The sequence below is a fragment of the Lotus japonicus genome, chromosome 1 (assembly GCF_012489685.1).
Source record: "Lotus japonicus ecotype B-129 chromosome 1, LjGifu_v1.2".
Taxonomy (NCBI): domain Eukaryota; kingdom Viridiplantae; phylum Streptophyta; class Magnoliopsida; order Fabales; family Fabaceae; genus Lotus; species Lotus japonicus.
This window is the reverse complement of record NC_080041.1, coordinates 104,771,818-104,789,526: the sequence shown is the minus strand read 5'-3', so window position 1 is coordinate 104,789,526 and position 17,709 is coordinate 104,771,818. Positions and strand designations below refer to the sequence as shown.

General features: G+C 35.7%; 2 protein-coding genes across 2 annotated transcripts; both read left to right on the top strand.

Moving 5' to 3' along the window:
- Positions 1 to 117: 117 nt before the first annotated feature.
- LOC130728705 (zinc finger protein CONSTANS-LIKE 2-like) lies at positions 118 to 3,229 on the top strand. The gene is made up of 2 exons (XM_057580252.1): positions 118 to 1,224; positions 2,635 to 3,229. The coding sequence occupies exons 1-2, from the start codon at positions 385 to 387 to the stop codon at positions 2,992 to 2,994; spliced, it is 1,200 nt and encodes a 399-aa protein (XP_057436235.1). The 5' UTR covers positions 118 to 384; the 3' UTR covers positions 2,995 to 3,229.
- An 8,512-nt stretch (positions 3,230 to 11,741) lies between these two features.
- On the top strand, positions 11,742 to 15,702 carry LOC130728704 (ribosome biogenesis protein BRX1 homolog 1-like). The gene is made up of 9 exons (XM_057580251.1): positions 11,742 to 11,895; positions 12,090 to 12,318; positions 12,513 to 12,654; positions 13,124 to 13,202; positions 13,409 to 13,533; positions 14,122 to 14,223; positions 14,900 to 14,968; positions 15,054 to 15,152; positions 15,259 to 15,702. The coding sequence occupies exons 2-9, from the start codon at positions 12,104 to 12,106 to the stop codon at positions 15,388 to 15,390; spliced, it is 963 nt and encodes a 320-aa protein (XP_057436234.1). The 5' UTR covers positions 11,742 to 11,895; positions 12,090 to 12,103; the 3' UTR covers positions 15,391 to 15,702.
- The last annotated feature ends 2,007 nt before the right edge of the window (positions 15,703 to 17,709 follow it).

The window sequence follows — 17,709 nt, the reverse complement described above, 5'->3', positions numbered from 1 at the left end:
CACCAAATTAGAAATGAGGATCAGATCCACCCCACAAGTATATATATTACACATTTCTCAACAATGTAGGAAGAAGGCAAATGAAGAAAAGAGCAGCTGATGCAGCAGCAAAACCTACAGCACCACCCTCTGACTAAAACTTGGCCCCACCCCAAAGCACAGCCACCCACAAGATAGATAATCTCACAACTTTTCCACACCACTAACTTTCTGCCACGTGTCGCACACAGATTCTCTCCCTCCTCCCAACACTACTAAAAACAGCAAACCACAATCACTGCAAACACAACTCACTGACTATTTTCTTTCCTTCTTTCTTTCCTGGGAAAAACCAAAACACTGTCTTTACAGTTACACTGACAAAATCAAACTACTACTCCAATAATGTTGGAGCATGATCTCTTCACCTCCACCTCCACCACCACTGTCAAGGCCAAGTTTCCGCGTGTCTGTGACACGTGCCGCTCCGCCACATGCACCGTCTTCTGCCGCGCTGACTCGGCGTATTTGTGCGCCGGGTGCGACGCACAGGTACATGCGGCGAACCGGGTAGCCTCCCGGCACGAGCGTGTGTGGGTCTGCGAGGCCTGCGAGTGCGCCCCAGCCGCGTTTCTCTGCAAGGCTGATGCAGCTTCTCTCTGCTCCTCATGTGATGCTGACATCCACTCTGCTAATCCTCTTGCCAGCCGCCACCACCGCGTCCCCATTCTTCCCATCTCAGGCTGCCTCTATGGCCCTCCGGCCAACCTTTTAGGTGGTGAAGATGATGGCTTTGTCGGTGGTGGTGGTGAGATGGAAGATGAAGAGGAGGAGGTTGTTGATATGGAGGATGAAGATGAGGCTGCTTCTTGGTTGTTGCTGAATCCTGTGAAAAATAGCAACAACAACAATAACAATAATAACAATGAACACAATCAGCAGGGTAATGGTTTCTTGTTTAGTGGGGAGGTGGATGAGTATTTGGACCTTGTGGATTGTAATTCTTGTGGTGAAAACCAGTTCACCACCACTACTACTACTACCACTACTGATCATTACAACCACCACCAGCATCAGCAGCAGCATCAACAACATTATGGTGTTCCTCAAAAGGGCTATGCTGGGGATAGTGTGGTTCCAGTTCAGCAACAACAACAACAACAAGCACATCATTTTCAGCTTGGGTTGGAGTTTGAGCCCTCCAAAGCTGGGTTCAGTTACAATGGTTCTTCTATTAGTCAAAATGTAAGCCTCTTGAATTCCTTTTATTTTGGGGGGTTGTTGTGCGCTGTTTGACTTATAGTATGTTTGGATCAACTTATTTTCTCTCGGGAATCAATTGTGAGGCTAAGAAGTTACTGACAATAGCTTCTTTCCAGAATTGACTTTGGCGGTAGAATCAATTCTAGAAGGATAACGAAACATGCTAGTAGTTTCTATGGTTTTGCTTACAAAATTCTTCATGTGGGCTTTCTTTCAAAGTTGGATTTTAAAGCTGTTTCAATTTTTTTTTTCTGGTTCTGTTTCAAATTCTAAACACAATTGGTCATTGATACTTTTTCATGGGAGTTTTGATAAAACTTGTAGTATATCTTCTTTTGAAGTGGCAGTTTCTTTGGTCTCCCCATGATTATCATATTGTTTAATTAGCCATAATTGGATTTAAAAGCAGTTTCTTTTCCGGGCATGTTCAATACTAACTTTAAATTTCTGGTTCAAATTCTGCATACCAGGTTATTGGCCTGGTCCACATAAGGTGTCTCTGATTCTTTCTGCAACTTTCAAGCTCACTTTACCCTTTTTCTCTTTTCACTTTTTTCTTTAGTGGAAGGTATCTTAACAACAAATTAACAAGCTTTCTTACTTGGACTGGTTCTATGATTGTTTTTCCCCCAATATACATGAGAAAACTTTCTGCTTTTGCTTTTTATCTGCCAAAATGGTAGGTGTCTAGGTGAGGTTTCACCAATTCTATAAATGGGATATGCTGTTTCCTTCCTTTCCTTAAAATTTATTCAATAGTATATACCTTTTCTCCTCTACCAAGTTGTGTCACTGGACTAGCTCTAAAGTGCTAGAGGCTTTTTCCCTTCAGATTCTCATATCTTTTCTAGCTCAAGCAGTGGTTACATGTATAGGAACATTTGTCTGCAAGGGAAATATTCATCAATTTTCCACCCTTTATAGAAATTTTCTTTGTCAAAAAATTCCCTCATATGTTCAGCCATTTCCATCAGTTTTGTACTTAGCTACAATTTTTAGTGCCAATATAAAATGTTTGTTGCATTCGGGTGATAAAAATGTTAATTACTCGACCCTGTTGTAAAGAGCTTATTTGAGCTTATCTTATAGCACAAACGTTTATTCAAGTGTTTAGAAAAGCTTATGTAAACACCTTATGACCTACATATAAGCTATTTTGAACTCATTTTCATAAGCTGTTCAAATTAGCTTATGGACAAGTGCTTATAGTTACTTATTACTTGTTTTGAGCTTATTTCAATAAGAGTTTCAAATTATCTTATGAATAAGCGCTTATGCGATAAGATAAGTACTTAATTAAGTTGTTTGCCCAAGTGCACCGGTTGCTAGTGGTGCTGCTTAAAAAAGTTATCTTGAATCTATGATCTCATAACATGTTTTGTTTCTTGTCAGGTTTCAGTTTCATCAATGGATGTTGGTGTTGTACCAGATTCAACAATGAGGGATGTCTCAGTTTCCTATTCAAGGCCCTCAAAAGGAACAATTGACCTATTTTCTGGACCTGCCCTTCAGATGTCTTCTCATTTTTCTCCATTGGACAGGGAGGCCAGGGTCCTAAGGTACAGGGAGAAAAAAAAGACAAGAAAATTTGAGAAGACAATAAGGTATGCCTCAAGGAAGGCCTATGCAGAGACTAGACCCCGGATAAAAGGTCGATTCGCCAAGCGAACTGATGTAGAAGCTGAAGTTGATCAGATGTTCTCCACAACGCTAATCACAGAAGTTGGATATGGCATTGTTCCTTCCTTCTGAATTTGCTGCCAGAAGACTGAGAAGAAGAAGAAGGTTGAGAAACATGGTCATTAGAAATCACAAGCACTTGTGTACTATTACTAAGTTATTCTACTGATAGCTGTATTTTTTATGTATTCTAATTACTTGCAGTTGCACTAATTAGATATAAGCTGTAATATTTTGTTCATTGTCTTCTGAATGAGAATGTTATTTGTAAATACAGTCCTATATTAAGTTATCAAATTACAATCAATATATCTTTGAAATTTTCTAGAGATACATTCATAAAAAATTATGATTCTTAAACTTCATGAATCAAATTTATGTGCTTACCTTTAAATAGTTAGTTGACTTTCCAATAGAAGTTAGTTTGTGGGACTAAAACTCATTATCATCACAAGTTCACCCTTAAGACTAAGCATCTAGTTACAAGGCATATGACAGTAAGCATGCTTCTCTTCAATTTCAAACTTTTGAAGATGTTTCATTTACAAGGAATGCCTCATTTCAGAAGCTCCCTTGACCTGAAAATTTATACAACCATTCAAGTGAACTAAACCTGACTGGCTTGAATATTGGTTGATATTTGATATGCTCAGGATCCTGAAACATGAAGGTCACAAAGGAACAAAGGGCGAGTAATTCTCAAGTAAACATACAAATTCACTAGAAACTATAGCAAACAACTCTAATTGCAACTAACACAAAATATGACAACTTCTTAGAAGATTTTGCTAAACTCCTACTCCTATTATTCATGCTAAATGACACGAAATTTACCCAAATCTATACCTATATTAGAACACATATCAATGGGTTTATCACATACAGAGTGCATGAAAATACTTCTAACACTTCAGCTTCTATCTGATTCTTGATTACTTTAAGTGACAGATTTTTGGATTTGGACAAAGGAGAAGATATTAAAGAAACAAATCAAGAAAGCTTATACTGTGAAACCATGGCTACAAGTAAGATAAAGAACATATCAGTTTGATCAGGGACGGATCGAGGTACAGAGAAAATGGGGCAGTCACCCTTGAAGAGAAAAAAAATCTTAGTATAATATTATTCAAATGATATATCTGCCCCCCTAAAATATTTTAAATTGTCTCTTTCAATTTAATCATTGTTGATTTTTCTTAACTTCGTTAAATTTACGTTCCCCTTTACTAATTTCCATTTCAAATGAAATACAAGACATCTATAATATAAGACCTACTTTCAATATGATGTAAACAAGAGAGGAAACAATATAACCCTCCACCACAGTGTGAATGTAATGTTTTGCCCCCTTCCAAATTGGTATTTCATACTGCAACTTTGGAGAGCTATAGAAAGGTTCTCTTGCACTTTTTGCCATCGTGGAAGTGAATATTGGACAAAAAGTAAAAGAAGAAAAATAGTAATATTTAAATGAATCGATGGGAGAGTCATCCATGACCATGAACTTGCAATATGAGAAGGATGGTGATCAGGTATGCTGAATCAGGCAGATGCTTCACAACCTTTTTTCAGGTTGTCATTGGTTCATGATAAATATTGGAATAATCAAAATCTGCATTGCTACTGCTGCAAACTAGGGATAGAAGTCCCCATGCTATGCCACATTTCATAAATGCAAAGCAAAGATACCAAAGTAGAAAGGGTAAGTGCAAAATTATTAGAAGTTGGACTAATAAATCCATAGCAAGTGGTATGGTTAGATACTATTCTTAATCTAAAGTATGCTCATCATATGATAAATCAAGACATCAACAATGAAATCACAATAGTATGTTTGGTTCCACGGTTTTAGAGTCACTTTTGCTTAGAAGTCACAAGTCTTACAACATGTTTGGTTCGGCTTCTTTTTCAAGAGAATCAATTTTGGCACTCAGAAACTTCTCCCAGCAATTAATTTTGAGTTCAAAATTAACTCTAGAGAGTTCAAGTGTCTTGAATTATGTGCAAATCATGAAACTAAATAGTAAATATACACTAAAATACATAGCTTTTTCATATTACTCTTTCTTTTTTTGAACAGTCATATTACTCTTTCAATTACTCATTGTTGATTTTTCTTAATGTTCAATTTTTACCCCTTACTATTTTTGCTATAGAAAATTTCTCATGCTCTTTTTGCCTTCGTGGAAGTGAATATTTGACAAAAAATAAAAGAAGAAAAATAGTAATATTTAAATCAATCAATGGGAGACCCATCCATTACCACGAGCTTGCTATAAATCCATTGTATGAGAAGGATTGGTGATCAGATATGCTGAATCAAGTTGATGCTTCAAACTTTTTTTCAGGTTGCCATTGGTCCATAAATATTGGAATAATCAAAATCTGGATTGCTATTGCTGCAAGTAACTTCTGATAGCAGGCCACATTCTCTGCCACATTTCATGACTGCAAAGCAAAGATACCAAAGTAAAAAGGGTAAGTGGAATATTCTTAGAAGTTGCATGAAATAGATCCATAGCAAGTGGTACGGTTACTATTATTAATGCAGTATACTCATCATCTGATAAATCAAGACATCAGCAATGAAACCACTACATAGTATATTTGGTTCCATGGTTTTAGAGTCACTTCTGCTAGAAGCTATGAGTCTTAACATGTATGAATCGCCTTCTATTTTCATCAGAATCAATTTTTGGCACTCAGCAATTTGTCCCTAGAATTGATTTGGCTTCATAGTCAATTGTAGAAGAAATTTCCTAACATGCACTTAGTTTATGAGTAAAAATATCTTGAATTATGTGCAAATTAACTGTCAAACTTCATAGTAAATATACACAAAATAAGAGTGACCATACGTGTACATAAGGTTTTTAGCGGACATTCAATCCATACACTGTTTAGCGGCGGTCAAAACAACAGCAAACAATGGCGTCAGTTAGAAACCCCTGCTAGTGTGTTGATAAAACCCATTTGTCTGATAATATTTTCCCTAAAATACATTGCTTTTTTATATTACCTATTTCAATTAGTTATTGTTAAATTTTGTTGATGTGTGTTATATTTTAGTTGCCCCTTACTATTTTTTTTCTGGTTCCATCCCTGAGTTTGATCCTCTACTTAGTTGATTGAAGGATTATCATGCAGATGCTTTAATTTGTACTATTTGAAATGAATTACAAGACATCTGTAATATAAGACCTACTTTCAATGTGATGAGAGAGCTATAGAGGAATCAATATAGCCTTCCACCACATAGTGTGAATGTTATGTTATGTTTTGTCTTCTCCCCTTCCAAAGTGGTATTTCATATTGCCAATTTGGGGTGCCATTGAAAAGTTCTCTTGCACTTTTTGCCATCGTGGAAGTGAATATTTGACAAAAAGTAAAAGAAGAAAAATAGTAATATTTAAATGAATGGAAGAGCCATCCATAACAGTGAGCTTGCTATATACCCATTGTGTCAGAAGGATGGTGATCAGATATGCTGAATCAAAGTTGATGCTTCTCAACTTTTTTTCAGGCTGTCATTGGTTCATAAATATTGGAATAATCAAAATCTGCATTGCTATGGCTGCAAGTAACTAGCGATAGCAGGCCACATTCTTTGCCACATTTCATGATTGCAAAGCAAAGATACCAAAGTAAAAAAGGGTAAGTGGAATATTCTTAGAAGTTGCAAACAATAGCTCCAAAAGAAGCGGTAGTATTGCTACCATTAAGCCAAAGTATACTCGTTATCTGATCAATCAAGACATGAAGTCAATAAATAGTATGTTTGGTTCCACTGTAAAATGCTGTAGAATCACTTCTATTTAGAAGCTAAAGGCTTACGAAATGTTTAGATAAACTTCTTTTTCATCACAATTAATTCTCTATAATTGATTTTGACTTTGGAATCAATTATAGAATTTTTTTGTCAGGCATGCACTTAATTTTTTAGTGAAGGTCACAACAGGAAAACCGTTTATTATCATCGACCGAAAGCCAACGTTAACAATTTGAAAACTGACAGTCAATTTAATGTCGGTGTCAAGGCTAACATTGAGAGGGTTGAAGCTAACATGTAATGTCGGCCAAGTGGTCGACGCTGAAAGTTAGTGTTGATTTAGCCGATGCTCAACCCTTGACACAAAGGGCAAACTAACATGTTTTTTTTAGTTCTAAATTTTTTTAATACCTTAAAATATTTCATTCAAACAGGTTTTTTTTTTATTTTAAAAAATTGTTTCTAAAAACTATTTTTAGAAACATAAAACCAAAACAGAAATAAAACAAAACCCTTATTTTTACAAACTCCACCTTGATATGACAATAAACTCATCAAGGGTGCATAGGAGTTTATGAAATGTTTGCATAGATAATATCAACTCCCTCCTATAAACTATAAGTTAGAGATACATGTATAAAAAAATTATGATAGATTATTGGATTGGGACAAAGGAGAAGAAATTAAAGAAACAAATTAAGAAAACTTTTACGGTTGAAATTAAACCATGGCTCAATATGATGTGAGCTATAGAGGAATCAAATTTACTCTCCACCACATAGTGAGAATGTAATGTTTTGTCCCCTTCCAAAGTGGAATTTCATATTGTTGACTTGGAGTGCTATAGAAAAGTTCTCTTGCACTTTTTGCCATCGTGGAAGTGAATATAGGACAAAAGGTAAAAAAAGAAAGAATAGTGGTATCTAAATGAATCAATGGGAGAGACATTCATGACCATATGATCTTGCTATCAGATATGCTGAATCAAGCTGATGCTTCTCAATTTTTTTTCAGGTTGTCATTGGTTGATCATAAATATTGGAATTTGGAATAATCAAAATCTGGATTGCTATTGATACACGTAACTAGTGATAGTAGTCCACATTCTTTGCCACATTTCATGACTGCAATACAAAGATAAAGTAAAAACGGTGAGTGGAACATTCTTAACTTGTTGAACTCTGTATATTAGAAGTTGCATAAAAGTTCACTCATCTTCTGATAAATCCAGACATCAGCAATGAACTCATCAATAACAGACATATCTCTTTTTCCTTCAGAAAATGTAAATTATGCTCTTGCCTTGTGACTTTGAGCATGCTTTTCATGTTGAAAATTGTGCAAATCTTCTTCGTTATGAAGTCAAACACATAGAAATTTTTATTTTAACATCAAAATCCTCATCGATTTAAAAAAGAACTCATCAAGGGTGAACAGAAGTTTGTGAGATGTTTGCAAAGATAATGTCTCTGCCAATATTGTAATTAAACAATTACCAGAGAAATATAAGCTTGTGCTATATCTTAGTGAAGTTGTCTTTTTAAGTTTCTTACATCAAATAATTTTACTCAAGTCACATAGTGGTCCTAAAGTAGCTGCACTTTTCCACTTTTATTGAAGGCATGTGATAATGTAGAAGAACTCGTGGAGGTTGTGGCTCAAAGTTCACTGGCTTTCAGATGAGATGAGCTTCAGACAAGTACATGCACTCACAAAATTGATTCCCCAAACAATTTTTTTTCTTAGAAATAAAATTTCCTTCCATGACATACAAGCATCCAGGCCGGGTTTGTTTTACTTTTAAAACCAAGCAACGTAGTTAGGGGTGTTTGGAAAAACAACTTATTTAAGCAATATAAGCGTTTATCGCATAAGCTAATAGGTTGGTCATAAACTATTTGCATAAGTTATTCTAAACATTTTCTTAAGCGCTTATACTATAAAATAAAATAAGCTCAAAATCTCTTATAATCCAATAATTAATATATTTCAAGGTAAGCCCTAAAGTAAAGTCATTTATGGCATCTTACTGATTCAAATAGATTCAACTTAACTGCACTTTGGTCCTTCGATCCTAGTTTGGACTAGTTTCACTTTGTTTTTCCGAGATAATTAAGTTCATTATAATTAAATATTAAGCGAATATAGTTCTTTTGTCAATATTATGGGTTTATGATTCAAAAACATTTTTAAGGATTTGATAAGATATGAGACTATGGTTTAAATAGGATAAAATCTTGGGATTTTTTTTATTTTTAATTAAAATTTAATATTTTGATTAGAGAGATTAAGGAAAGAAGTGTATATGATGATTAAGTTTTTCAATTTGTGAACTTTTCAGTACAAAATAAAAATTTAAAAGTTTTAAGTAAAATAAAAGTGATGAAGCTATACTTGTGTAAAAAAGATAGGCTAATATGGTGTTGTGACACAATGAGTATGTACCAATTAAAACTTTTTTCTTATAGCTTTTGAGGAAATTCTATGGGAATGCAATATTGGTTGGGGTGGCAAAACGTGTGAATCAAGCATGTCCCATCAACAACTCGTGTAAAATGACCCAACTCGTCCCACCCCAAATTTGAGAAGTGAGTTGGGTAAGGCGCCCCACCCTATTTTACAACATATTTGTAGGTTGGCATGTCAAAAATAAAATAAAAAATATATAAATGATGAGTAATTACACTCAAAATGTGGCAGGTTGACCCTTCTAAAACAATATGATTTGCATGTTGACCCACCTAAAATACCTCTACACCAAACCAATGCTTTGTAGTGGTAGATTGGAGTCAAATTAAGTCTGATGGAGAGGTTAAGGAAAAGAGAAGTGGGAGAGTTTACAAAGATTGAAGAAAAGAAATTAAAAGAAAATTCATCAGAGATGAGAGAGAGGTAGATTGGGGTGACTAGAGTTGAAAGAAATAGGAGATGAAAGATAAAAAGAAGAAAATCCTACTTCAAAGATGAAAGAAAACTTTCACCAAAAAAAGAAGATAACACACCTAAAGTGGGTAGAAAACCTCCCATGAGGAAGGGGAAGATTCCCTATCGAAGGGAGGGAAAATGACGCTCACAAGGCTTTTATTATGACTCCACTAATTCTTTTTTTTTGTTCTAGCTACTTAGATTAGAATCCAAACGGTCGTCTAGAGGCATACTACTATGCAATAAGAGGAGCAAATTAAAACAAAAAATGTTATCATCTTTTACAGTTTTCTTTTCCAGGGTTGGAAAACAAGAGAGAGAATCGACATGCACCCCCTTTTGGGGTTCCCCTCCTTCGTGGAGGTTTCTCCTTCTTTTAGGTAGGTATTTCTCTCACAATAAATAGGTTCTCTTCTATATTTGGTGGATTTGCTACCCAATAAGTGAGCTTATATTCCCCTTTTAGTCTGGTTCCACCCTTTTTGTAGCCACCATTGGTTTCCTCCACTCCACAAGGTGATGTCGCCTTCGGCTTGGCCACAACCTTCTTCGCCACTGCCATCTCCATCCTTTCTCTCTATTCTTTCTATTTGTTGGTGGCTATGTTATGAAGTTGCCTTGTTTTCATGGTCTCTGTGTTGAGCTTGGTTCCTCTCGGTGTTGCTGAAGCCTTAACCTAAGCTTCCATGAAGGCTAAGCAAATTGCAACTCTGGCATATCCATATGAGGTGATATAGATGGAGATTCTAGTTAAAAAGGATTGAAGTTTTTCTCAAATAGTTATAATTAGCTTGATTCAGTGTTGAGCCTGGGAATTTAGAGGCTTTGATTGGTTGCTAATATATTAGCTACTTGTGTTAGTATGAGTGTGCATGTATGCTTTGCTCTAAATTTTTTATCTGATTGAATTTTTTCACTCTTTGAATATTAGTCTCACTAATGTAATTAGTGTCACCGGACAACCGTTTTAGCATTAATCTAAGTACCATTAAAAAAATCTCATTCAAGTTGTTAAACAAAACTTAAATACTAAAAAAAAATACAAAACCTCCATCCAAGAGTCATCAATTAAACAAGGAATACAATAGTTCCCTTACTATAGAGCTATAAACTAAAGAACATAAGCAACAAACTTAAGGATGCCTTTACTAGGGTTTCACAAAACAGGTTGTGCTATCACCCTCTAGGGGGTTCTCCTTCTCCACTAGGAAGGTCATCCTCCTACTTCTTTATGTGCTTCGTCCACATCAAGTTAGTTTCTTCCACATTAGGTGGTTTATTACCCAAATAAGTTTGATTGTTTTTACTTTCTCCTTTCTTTTGGCCACCAGCACAACCATCCTCCCTTTGTCGTTTAGCCTCCATCATCCACCGTTTTCTCTTTTCTTCTCTCATAACTAGATCTGCGGCCACCACTGCATCTTGCCGTCATCAACCATGCCACCAGTTATAAGCCAACTTGCAGATCGACCTTCGGCCTCCACACCACCATCTGTGATCGTCATCCCCCACCCGAAACTGCCATCGACCACCCCCATTCTCCTCGGTCTTGTGCTGTTGTGCACTCCTTCTTACTCCAACATGACTTCCCTTCTTTCTTATAAGTTCGTGTTTTGATGGTGCATCATGTGCACACCATTGTTGATGATGGTTTTGTCGCAGATGAACTTTTGCAGTTTCGGCAGAGCTGGCTAGGCTTGGAAATTAGAAGAAACGACAAAAAAAGTATAAAAATCATTTTTCTTTTTAAGATTGGAAGATCAAGAACTTAATGTAGATAAAGCTTGTTTTCTAGTCATGGTTATGTTAGATTTCTTGTTCCTGTTTGAGTTTGGGTCGACAACATTTCAATTGCATCAGAGAATGCTATAGCTTGTCAGTGGTGATAGGCTGCAAGTGCTCTCTCTAAGGCTTGATACTATTAATTTGTAAGTACCGTTTGACTTAGCTTATGCCTCAATCTTACATATCTTTGACACTAAAAAAAACACCTTACTAATTATTATTTTTTGGTAAAATAAAAACTGCCTTACTATGTTTGTGTTTGTCAATAGATCCACAACTATTTTAAGCTCATATCAATGAAAACCATATTTTTTTTCTTCTCTCAGCACAGCCCAATTTACTTGGGCCTAAACTAGCCCATATATAAGATCCAATTTCACCTTACATTCTCCTTCTCCTTCAAAAATCACAAAACCCTCATTCATCGCAAACCCAACGCCGCCACCGCCGGCGAAACCTCTCCTCCTTCATCTCCTTCCTTTGCGTAAACCCAGGTACCCTTCTTCTCTCCTTCCTCTCTTCTTTCCTTTCTTTGTTCTTCTGCATGCTTGTACTGTTCTTCTGCCACCTTTGGCGCACTCTGTGTGCGTTTGTGAGGACAGTGTGATTGTTCTGTGAGTTGAAGAGACCAAGTATGTTAGTGCCAAAAATATATTCTTTTTGTGATTTTGGTTGATGGGTATTGCAGGTTTTAAGCTAAACATGGCCAAGAAGAGAAAGCGCAGTGAAGCTGCTCAAGCTGTGGTACCGCCCAAAAAGGATGATGTTGCTCCAGAGAGACCAGCTAGAACCCTTTTGGGATGGAAGGATAAGAATGTTGTCAATCAAGATGATGAGGTTAACGAGAATGGTCATTCACCTGTGTTTAGGAATAAAGAGAAAGTGTTGGTCACTTGCTCTAGGCGCATTATTTACAGGTATAAATCACAAACCTATATATCTTATTGTAGTTACAGGGTTTGGATTTTGGATTGGTTAGTTTTATGTTCAGAAAAGTTATGATGGTGTGTTTGTGTTGTTAAATTAAGCTCAATGAAACTTTTACTTTGTGTTGTGGGTTTGTTTTTGGATATGGTGTTGATAGGGTGGTGTGTTTCTCATGAGTTTACAGGTATCGGCATCTGATGTTGAATGTGGTCTCACTTCTACCTCATTGCAAGAAGGATAACAAGGTTGAATCCAAGGAAACTAAAGGGGCCACCCTGAACGAGCTTGTTGAGCTCAAAAACTGTTCCTCTTGTCTATTTTTCGAGGTATTCTTTTTATATGTTACTAGGTTTTTCCACTGCCATCTATTTGTTATGTTTGTGCTATTAGCTTTTCTGCCTGTTTATGGTGTAAGAATTCTTTAATCATCTGATTTTGTTTTATATTTTATCTTTGTGTTATTAGCTTTTCTGCACAAATTGATATGTTATTGTTGGTTCCTTTCAAATCCATATGATCTCTTCCTTTTCTGATTGGGTTAAGCATTTTTTTTATATATTTTATGGATTTATGTTTTGTCCATATTAATTTCTAAAGCATGTCATGCCTGTATCCTCTCTTTTTTTCAAAAACATGTAGTTAATTTAATTTGAACTATCCAATTGAGGGGATATTTTTCACTCAAACTCTTGAGTTTGCAATCCTCTATACATTTGCTCGAGTCTTTTAAGTCTTTTCAACTTATGTCATTCTGATAATTGTCTTCTCCTCCCTTTTTCTATATATGAATTTCAGTGCAGGAAGGCTAAAGATCTTTTTCTCTGGATGTCAAAGTGCCCTAATGGTCCGTCCGTAAAGTTTTTAGTTAGTGCTGGTAATATTCTCATCTGATTATTATTACAAGGTTACTTTTAATGATTTTGCTTGTTATGATAATGTAATGTTCTGGGCTCTGTATTCTTTGTTCTTCATGCTTGTTTAATTATATGATTGTTTCTTTCTCTCTCCCCCCTTTTCTCCCTGTTGAACTTTTTATTGAGGCCAGTTTACTGATCTCTCTTTACCCCCACTGCTTTCCAGTTCACACAATGGAGGAATTGAAGCTAACTGGAAATCATCTAAAAGCTTCCCGCCCACTTTTGACGTTTTCAACAAATTTTGAAAAAGATGCACATTGGAAACTGTTGAAGGAGATGTTGTTACAGGTAATTGCTTTTCTCCTTCCATATGAGCAGTGTTTCTTTCTTGTCTAATTAGTTTGATCTGAAAGCAAGATTAGGAAATTTCTATCGACATGTTGATTACTCTTGTATTTATATGTACCATTTTAGATCTAAGAGTAAAGGCTAGTTCTATAATGCTTTGTGGGTGCCGTATAAATTTCTATTGTAAATGAGAATTGTTTGAGATTCAAGAGTAAAAGGTTTGTTCCATAATTCTTCTTGACATTGCAGTATGAGAGAGTTGTTTTTATGATCACTTTATTTGTAATCTTATCCTACAGACCTACAGTTCTCATATATCTGCTTAAAGGTATAATCTTGATTTATTATCATTGACCAGAAAAATTCTATTAATGTATGCACATCTTGCTTAGTTTAAATTGAGCGTGTTTTGGACCACACCCTTATTATTCCTATCTAGAATTTTCTCTGATTTTGATATTTGTGCCTGAGTACTGTGTTGAGCATGGCCAGTGGGTTGTGTGAGTGTGTATTTGTGTTTCTGCGTGATTAATTAATAAAGCTATACATAATTTTGATTATTGCTGACATGCACTTTCTTTCATTCAGATATTTGAAACACCAAAGGACCATAGAAAGTCTAAGCCTTTCCATGATCACGTTTTTGTTTTCTCAATAGTTGATGACCATATATGGTTCCGGAATTACCAGGTTCGTGTTTTTAGTTGCACAAGATCTAAATTATTGGCCTATGCACCTTTTTCAAATTTGCATTATTAGAACCGCCCAACCCTTCCTTGGGCACTTCCCTCTTTAAGAGTTTAAAGACTGCTGCTCTTTTGTTCTGGATAACCATTCCAACCTAATTCTAGAACACAAATTGTACCCGTATTGATTATAATTATGTAATATGTTGATTGTTTTGGGTAGCTTTAGCTTATTGACAGAAGGGAAGTTGTTCTATATTTTCCAATTTGGAGGGTTAGCCATAGATTCCCTAACAAATATACTTAAGCATATGAAAAATTTAATAAGCTTTAGCACACAGCTTTGAAGACCTAGAGAATGATGGCTGAGAAGTCTCTTATGTTAAGCCTTTTAAACTAACAATGGATCAAAAACTCCATCCCATTTTTAAGATTGCACTATTGCAGGAAAAACCTTATATAGTGTAAAACTCCTAACACTGGCAATGGGTGAGATCAAGTACTTACTGTTATATAGTGAGATATACATGTCCTGAACACCATGACACTACCTGCTCTAATGCACTGGCGGTTCATACATTTGATTATTTGCATGCTGTTTGATCATTCTCTGCTTCGTGTTGTTACTAGTGCTTACTGAGAAACATTACATGTTAAACCACACTCTTATTCCCATGCAGATCTCTGTTCCTCATAATGAGTCAGACAAATTACCTCGAGGAGGCCTTGATAAAATGACATTGGTTGAGGTATGAAAGTTTTCTAATTGATTTATATTTTGATTTGTCAACTTCTAAAATTTCTCTAACTTGTGTCTGTAAACTACTTGATTAGGTTGGTCCGCGGTTCTGCTTGAACCCAATTAAAATATTTGGAGGCAGTTTTGGAGGCCCAACTTTATACGAGAATCCATTCTACGTGTCTCCAAATCAGGTACTGACCACAATGTTCTCCATGCACATGTCTAGTGTCTATAGTGTTCTACTGAAAATAACTGTCATCATTGGCTGTGGTTATCAACTTATGCCGGTTCTTGTAGATTCGAGCTTTGGAGAAGAGGAAGAAGGCTGGAAAGTTTGCAAAGAAGGTCAAAGCAAAGACAAGGCGGAAAATGCACGAGATGGCTAATCCTCTGGAGCCTGATGAGTTTGCAGATATGTGGAAAGATTAATTTGAACACATCTGCGACTTTCACTAAAAGTAAGAATCAATATTTTACCTTCTATCCAGCATGAATTGGCAATTTTGCTGGCAGCCCATGCTTTATAGGACCTTTTGATGTTGTGAACTCCTTTAGAGGCTGAACTTCTGTTTATCAACACTATGATCTTTAGCATGAAAGGTAGTTTCTTCTTGTGATTCCATGTTATTTTCTTTAATTTTGCAAGGGTGTTTCCTATCCATCTTTAGTTGTATGATATATTTATGCTATATATATTCTGATAAGATGTTGGTTTTATGGAAAGTAATATTTGGTAGAGAAGGTTGTAATTTCCAGCCTGAGGTTTGGTTGATTTTTGCAACTATTTTGAGACTTTATTTAGTCAAGTGCTATTTATAAAGATGCCTCCACATAAGATGTGAGCTGTGTGTGAGCTTTGCTCTAGGCCCATGTGGATAACCAGCCATTTATGGTATTTTTTTAGTAAAGCTTAAAAATGTATATTTTCATTACAATTTTGTTTATATAAAAAAAAGCATCAACTGACAAAAGGTGCTTAAGTCATTTTTAACACTCTTACTACTTTTTCCCAATAAAATCATTTTTAAATCTTCTACTTTTTCCCAATAAAGTCATGTCCGGTTATGAAGAAAAGTTCTAAAATTATTTTCTATACTAAATAGTAAAACATTTGAAAAACAAAGTTAAGCAAACATGATTTTTGATTCTGGTGTTACATTTGTTTGAATAATGGTTGGTTGACACTCTTAATGCACTTACACCTAGTAAGATAATGAAGAAAAGATAAACTAATGGTGTGCATGCTTTGTACTTAATTATACATTCTGATTGCATTGCCATAGCTCTCATGTTTTAGATAATTTTTAGTTGTGTATCATGTCCTTTCATGCTGAATCATTGGTAGAATAGACAAAAAGGCCATGTATGAATGTAGTAAACCTCTAGCCTTCTTTGCCTTTAAACTTCTAGGTCCAACAAATTCCTTCAAGCTCTCCCATCTATCCTCTGTAGGGTCCTTAGTTAACGCGCATCAGTTAAAGGGCTATGTTGTTAAGTTGACATTGGATGTTGGGCTCCCTCACGTGGGCACCATAACGGGCTACCAAATTGTTTTTTCTTCATTTTCAATACAAAAAATATTAACATGACAGCAGAAGTCATTGGAAGAATAATAATTACAAAATAAAGTTGAGTAATTGCAAAAGTTGAGTAATTGTTTTCCTTTTAAGTTTGAAATTTATTGCTTTCTAAAATTTAATTTCTGAAAAGCTCGTAAGAGCTTGTTTATATTATACTTTTGAAGAAAAACACCAGTGTTCAGATGATTTTGTTATATTTCGATAGTACTTCTGGAACTTGACTAATTCAGAATTTACAACAGTAAAAAACATCTTTATAATGTTTATTATGAACAATGAGGTAAATATTTAATATGAGCATTTGGGTGATGAGTTTTGGGTTTGGACGACAAATAATGATAGTAATTTTTTAGTAAAAGGGAAGATGCCCCAGGTTCGTCACTAGTGCACTCAGCTCCTTGAGGAAGCTTAAGGTTTTACTCGTGAGGACTACCTTGTTTGGTGGATTTTGAAGAACGCAATTCCAGCTCGGGTATGGCTTTTGGAATAGAGGAGTTGGTAGCCCGTTATGGTGCCCACGTGAGGGAATGGAGGAGACTGTGGACCACATTTTCTCAGATTGCGAGTGGAGTATAAGAGTTTGGTTCCTATTGGTGTTGGGTAGGGGTGTTTGCAGTTCGATTTGGACCGGTTTTGGGTGAAACCAGAAATTGATACAATCAAAATTCATTAGTTCGGTGGTTAGCAAAAACATTCCGAAACCAAACCAATGATGAACAGTTTGGATTGATTTTGTTCATCGGTTGCACAACTTTTTTTAAGACAACTTCAAATATATAGCAATAAATAGGTGTAAACAATACATATGAGACTGCAATCACATATTATTCACAACTTAACAATGTAGCAAAATGCAAATCAATAATTCACTCATGTGGAGGCATGTGTGGTGGTCGAACCGATGTAGAGGCCTTATGGTGGAACTGCAACGACGATGTGGAGGTGTGCGTGGTGGTGGAACTGCGATGTCATTGAAGGGGTGGTGGTGTGCTAGAATTGCGATGAAGGGAGACTTTGATATGTGTTTTGTGGGAGGAGATTGAGAGTAGAGAAAAGGAACACAACTAGGGTTTTCAGTTCCATCTAATACAAGTATTTATACATGTCAAATTTTTTATTTTTTAAATATATATATATATATATATATATATATATATATCATTGATTT